General features: G+C 35.2%; 1 protein-coding gene across 1 annotated transcript; it reads left to right on the top strand.

Annotated features, from left to right (window-relative positions):
* Nucleotides 1-2,351: 2,351 nt before the first annotated feature.
* Nucleotides 2,352-6,683, top strand: cnpy3 (canopy FGF signaling regulator 3). The gene is made up of 6 exons (XM_056264537.1): nucleotides 2,352-2,569; nucleotides 3,187-3,313; nucleotides 3,439-3,535; nucleotides 3,891-4,013; nucleotides 5,003-5,120; nucleotides 6,002-6,683. The coding sequence occupies exons 1-6, from the start codon at nucleotides 2,470-2,472 to the stop codon at nucleotides 6,268-6,270; spliced, it is 834 nt and encodes a 277-aa protein (XP_056120512.1). The 5' UTR covers nucleotides 2,352-2,469; the 3' UTR covers nucleotides 6,271-6,683.

The following is a 6,683-nucleotide window of genomic DNA, read 5'->3' as shown; positions in this document are numbered from 1 at the left end:
AAAGCGTTACTAATGGGATACTTTTGGGAATGGTGGACTTGAGTCCCACACTCATTTTTTTTTAACATTGAATATCCTATTTCACTCAAAAAATGTCACATTACATAAGAATAATTTTTTTCGTGTGCCATTTCATGTTGATGTAAACCCTAAACCACACCAGTCAATACACTATATCAGCAATGTGCACTGGAAGCATTGTCAGTTCATGTATTTCATTTTCATAGAAAGTTCTCATTGGAAAGTGTACTTGAGCAAGAAACACATCTGATATGGACTTACAGTGAACGTTTAAGGACATGATGCTCTTGGTGGAACAGGATTGAATCTCAGTAACTGATCAGTGAGCCGCTGGCACTCACCCGGTGAAGGTTTCTCACTTTAGTGCTATGATACGTGCACATCATAGTGTGACGTTACTTGTGTTATGCACCCGGAGGGCTGAAGTTATGCTAGAATCTAACATGACTGAAATCTTATTTTTGTATTTTGAATAGCATGTACAAATGATTTAATTTCAAGACTGTTTTAGTATAGACAGACATTATTTATAGATTATACTATTATAATGTTTTTGGAGCTGTTTTTTTCTTTTCTTTGACTGCTTACTTTTTACTGTATGTGAATATTAATTAGTATATTATTATAATCAGGTATGGGGGAGATGCATCGAATAAGACATCCCCCTGCTCTGCGATGATGAATGCTGATGAACCATGTACAGTGCCTTGCAAAAATATTCAGTCATTTAACCAGCTCTGATACTTTACTGAGTTATAAATATGACATTACTCATACTTGTATTTAGAAGTTATTTTAATTTGTCATTGTTTTATGTTGGAAAATAGGAATAAAAGTTGGTTTTGGGGCAGAAATTATCTAAAAATTTGCAGTTTGCAGAGTATTGGATGATGTGATATTTAATGGTATGAAATAGATTTAAATTTAAAAAAAAAAAACTATTTAAACATTTCTGAGTGATGCTGTCATAAAAAGGTTCCAAAATATGACAATGTTGGGATTAAATGTAACTAAACAATGTCACATGATTTTGGGTGCTTTGAAATGGGCACAACTGCAATGTGGGACTGTGTAATCCAGTAACATGACAGAATTGGTCAAGGCCTGATTACTTTTGCCAAGGCGCTGTAAATGCTTATGTAAACACTTGAATGAAATACATGCTACTCTTGTATGATTCTTACGAGTTTCTACTTTTCCTTGGAAATGTGTGAACATACGATGAAGATAAAAAGTAGTTCTGACAGCCAGAAACTGAACTCAAGGGAATGCCGAATATGCAGATTCAATAAAGCTAAATAACCCTGGTGATGTCTTTGGTTTCTTGCCATTTCCTGACAAGATATAAATGTCGATATGTGCTCTGCTTTTTGCTGGCTCTAAGATGTAGCCTATATGCCTACAGTAAATTGAGAACAAAGTTTTGGTATTAACAAAACAAGTACCTATACAATGCAAATATGCAATACTTTCCTGAGGGATCCATGCAAACACCACAGTACAGTAGTTGTGTCAAATTGGCACTGCAAATTCAGATGTGATGTCTTGCCTTGCATTTTAATTACCTTTTATTAATCAGCACATTCAGTCACCGAGTTTTAATGTGTTAAATCAAGCTGGACTTTGCACGTGCAACATGCATGTATAAAAAATGTATGCATGTAAAATGAATGCAGGACAGGTTATTAACTCACTTTGGACACTATTTTTTATTTTATTTTTTTCGTTAGACATCAAGGCCACCCAACACAATACTAAAAATGTTTATTGTATAAAGGCAAGACAATGCCCTTAAATGAGAACATTTTATTAGTACACATTTATTAGTATTACCACGAACTTTGTAGGCGGAATAGGAAAAACGAAACTGACATCCTCTGAAAATGAGGGACACACTTTGTAAATGACAGAGAAAATGTTCCTAAGGGTCTTTAGCAGGGGTAAGATTAGTAAACACTGCAAACACATGACATGCTAATTTATGAGTGCAATTTTTGTTCCTGTGGAAAATCTAATTATGTGGAGTGCGATACCCTCTAGTGGTTGCGTACACCCATTGCACAAATACTCTGGTAGTTTAATTTAGATTAGATTTTTGTTTAGTTGTATTGTTCTAGAATCTAGAACCTGACCTGCATAAGAGGAATTTCTACCGCATTTAAGAAAACGTACAATTTCTTTGTTTCTTTAAATTTAACTTACTGTTAAAAAACGTCAAGACATTCTGTCATAAACAACTCTCATGCAAGAATACTTATCGTCGTCCCCGCCCACGGTTTTCATTGGCTCGCTCATGCCACTTCGGCGTCCGTGATTGGTCCACTCGGTTCAGTGTCTGCGTCAACCTGCCACAGCGGAAGTGAAAGCTGCATTGGAAATAGCGGCTAGATAAATAACCATGTCCGGTATTTTAGTATTGCTCATTGTAAATATTTCCCACTAACAAAAATGAATGTATTTACCTGCGTCGTGTTATTTCTCGTAAGTGCCGCAGCTGCTAAAAAAAGCGGGGACGATGAGTGGGTGCATCTGCCAGATAAATGTGAAGGTAAACTGTCCTTATTTATAATTAATCAATATGTTGATTTTAAATGCATCATGACGTTTTGTGCATTTCTACACCAGTTTTCAATACTTGATCAAATCAAGCTTGAATACAATCACACACACATATTTTACATAATATAAGAGGTCTAAGATCTGTTTCAGACTCATTTCAGAGGTTCATGTATATCAATAGCAGTCTACTTAGTTTTTTGTTTCATAGCAGCTTTAAATCGAAAGAGATCACTTGAATCATTTAAATTTCTAAAAACGGTAAACTGTCTGAACATTGAACTAATTGATATTCCACATTATTTATTTTACCTGTCTTACTATATGTGGTATAGTGTACTATACATTTCTAATGATGAATGAATTCTAATAATTATCATAAATAATTTAAAGTATTGGTATTAAGCAACATATTACCCTTTTCAATGTAACTTACTTGGTGTCTCAAAACCTAGTGTGCTGCCTACCTAGACTGCATGAAACGTTTGAATAGGCCTATTATGACCAACAGTGCAGTCTATGTAGGCAGTGCACTAGGTTTTGAGACGCAGCAGCTTTCTGTTCCTCTTCGGTCTTCTAAATCTGAATGTGGTCTATATGTTTGTATAGTGTGCAAATTTGTGAGTATTGAGATGAAGTCTGCATTTGAAGAGACTGGCAAAACAAAAGAAGTGATTGAAACCAACTACCGTTTCCTGGATGATAAAGGTTCACCGCCAATCAAATATGTCAAATCGTAAGTGTTTTTAATGCAAACCATGATCTTAAGCTAAATAATGAGGCATCTGGTCTAGTGGACATGTGCATACTGTATTTAGATTTAGAGTTGAGCAACATCTACTGCTGTCTTTTGCTTTTCAGTGATATTCGTTTCATAGAGGTGATGGAGAACGTTTGCTCAAGGATTATGCAGTACAATCTACACAAAGAGAGAGATGGCAGCAATCGCTTCGCAAAGGTCGGCTACTACATCCTCTTCTACCACCTTTGTTTTTGCACCACAACTTTAGTGCTCTTACTAAATAATTAACATCTGTTGAACACTCTTGAGTGACTCAAGACTTAATTGTAGAGTAAAAAGTTTTGAATGAAAATTGAATGCACCAAATTGCAGTGCCAATGATAAATGATCACATTTCATATCATGAATGCCATCAATGTTGTGTCAACTCAAAAGGTTTCTTTAATTGATAATCTAGATGTACAGTATGTGATGTTGAGATTGTGAATTGTTTTACTGTAATATGAATGCTGTGATGTGTCAAACTGTATTATAGCTGGTGAGATCTGATCATTTCTCTTTCTCTGCTCAGGGTATGTCTGAGACATTCTCTACCTTACATAACCTGGTTAATAAAGGCGTGAAGGTGGTCATGGACATTCCCTTTGAACTGTGGAATGAGACCAGTGCAGAAGTGGCTGACCTCAAAAAACAGGTGTGCGAGTGACAGAGATCGTAATAATTAGGGTTTTTCAGTGGATTTAATTTTGCCATTAATGTGATTTCTGCTGAAAATCTTATTTTTTATATATATACACTAAGTACATTACTGTACAAAAGTTTTTTTTATTATGAATACTTTTATTCAGAAAGGTTGAATTAAATTGATCTTAAAGCGGCAATAAAGACATTTCTAAAGTAACAAAAGTTTCTATTTTAAATAAATGCTGTTATTTTGAACTTTATATTCATCAAACAATCCTGAAAAATTGATCACAGTTTCCACAAACATTTAAGCAGCACAACTGTTTTCAACATTGATGATAATTAGAAATGTTTCTTGAGCATCAATAATAATTATCTTAAATTGTTGTAATAATATTTTACTGTATTTTTTTTTTTAAATGCCGCCTTGGTGAGCAAGAGACTTCTTTCAAAACATTGTGTATATGGATCAAAACAAAACACAAAAAAAACAACACAAAACAAAACAAGCCGAGACCTAATTGTCCATGTTATCATCAAGCTGAGACCAGTTGTGTGTGTTTTGACCCATATATACAGTATATGGGAGTGTGTGTGTGTATATATATATATATATATATACACACACTCCCATATACACATACTCCCATATACATACATACAGTATAAATGTATATGTATATATAAATGAGTATATATATATACATATATACATTTATACTGTATGTATGTTTATATACATTTCTTTATAATACTGCTCCAAACTGTTATGCTGTCCTTTACTCCTAAGATAAACAAATTGATTAAAAAAGATAAACTCTTTTATATTCTTTGTATATTGTATACATTTCTGATGTCTTCGGATTGTATGTATGCATATTGTATTATATTAGTGGTTAAGTGTACAAAACAATCTGTGTAAATACATGTTTGCAGTATATATCCAGGTAAATGAGAGATCTGATATGCCCCAGTAAGAGATGTGTTTTCTTCCCTCAGTGTGATGTGATGGTAGAGCAGTATGAAGAAGTCATCGAAGACTGGTATAAAGGCAGCCAGGAGGAAGATCTCACCACTTACCTGTGTGAAAAACATGTGCTGAAAGGACAAGACGCTGGTAATGTGAAACTAACAGCTGTTTTACTTCATCACATATACCCACTTAACAGTTAAACTGCACTAGACATAATATTATGACTAAAACTCTTGATCTCCTTTATCGGCACCGCTTTTAAGAGCCGTTGTTTTTGGGAAGAATCAGACAGTTACTCAAGGCCACAGGAGCAGAAATAGTAAATGACGTACCCTAAAGCATATAGCAGCTTCAGCTGGTGTCCTGTGCGCCTCTGGTTGTACAACTAAATGGACAAGGCTTTAAAAAAAATATATTTTTTGAAAGAAATACTTGCAAAGATGCATTAAAGGGATAGTTCACCCAAAAATGATATCATAATTTACTCGCCCACATGTTGTTCCAAACCTGTATGACTTTCTGTCTTCCGTGGAACATGAACAAAAAAATATTTTGAAGAATGTTGGTAACCAAACAGTTTTGGTTCCCATTGACTTTCATTGTATTTTTTGTGCATACAATGGAAGACAATGGGAACAAAACTGTTTGGTTACCAACATTCTTATAAATGTCTTCTTTGAAACAACATGAGTTGGATCTTCTTTGGATGAGTAAATTGTGACAGAATTTTCATTTTTGGGTAGACTATCCCTTTTAATCGTCATTTATACAGTTGTGGTCCGAATACAATTTTTTAGCTGTCTGTCTTCATATCACCCGCTTGTTGCTTCCTGTTATAGAAGATAAATGATTAATTTGGCATTGTGCTGGCTCTCATGTCATTGCTATAGCAACCAATATAGATCTGCCAGAAAAAGACATCACTTCCCGAACACAAAGCTCTGATTTGATCACTTGTTGCTAATAACAGTGCTGGCAGTCGGTATAAAGATCGGAACTGTGCAAACACGTGCTTCTCTCTGCAGACTGTCTTAAAGAGACATGGGCTGGGAGAAAGGGAGACACGGCAGCTATCGCAGAGGACAAGAAGAAAAAGAAGGGCAAAAAGAAGAAGGGTAAAGACAGCGAGGATGGGCAGAAAAAGGAAAAGAAGGTGAAGAAGAAGAAGAAGAAGAAGGAAAAGTCCAAGCTTCACAACACCAAAAAGCGGAAAACCGAAGAAGCTGGATACACCTCAGATGAGGAGGAGATTCAGAAGAAAGTTCCTCTTAATCAGGAGAAAACTGAACTCTGATATAGTTCTTTGCCTTTTTTGTTTGTTTGTTTTCTGACGCTTGACATCTAAAATTACAACTGATACCAAGATGTACGTTGAGTTTTAAGTCCATGAGAAGGAGGTAATATCGAGGTCCTCTTTCTAGATCAGACAGAACATGTCACTTGAATGTTGCATGAACTGGAAGATGCTAAAATCAAACGCCATTTCAGATCCAAAAATGGCAGCTACTGTAGACCAATCAAATCAGAGCTTGGATTTAAACGTTTGCTTGTGTTTGTTCTCATGCTGGTACATGTTGGTGACATTGATAACATGCTAAAATAGGAAGTGTTTTGAATCAATGAAGCTGGCAAGCTCTTGGAATGGATTCTGGAGATCCTTCTCATGGTTCTCATTTCTATTCCTCTCACTCATGTTTCTTTCCTAAA

The sequence above is a fragment of the Rhinichthys klamathensis genome, unplaced genomic scaffold (assembly GCF_029890125.1).
Source record: "Rhinichthys klamathensis goyatoka isolate OS25496 unplaced genomic scaffold, OSU_Roscu_1.1 h1tg000222l_1, whole genome shotgun sequence".
NCBI classification, from domain to species: Eukaryota; Metazoa; Chordata; class Actinopteri; order Cypriniformes; family Leuciscidae; genus Rhinichthys; species Rhinichthys klamathensis.
The sequence above is the reverse complement of the archived record's forward strand: the minus strand, read 5'-3'. Positions and strand labels throughout refer to the sequence as shown.

Coding starts and splice junctions, on each gene's coding strand:
- cnpy3 (XM_056264537.1), top strand. CDS start 2,470: ATGAATGTATTTACCTGCGTCGTGTTATTTCTCGTAAGTGCCGCAGCT. Junction 2,570..3,186: donor TCTGCCAGATAAATGTGAAG/GTAAACTGTCCT, acceptor ATGTTTGTATAG/TGTGCAAATTTGTGAGTATT. Junction 5,121..6,001: donor GCTGAAAGGACAAGACGCTG/GTAATGTGAAAC, acceptor TTCTCTCTGCAG/ACTGTCTTAAAGAGACATGG.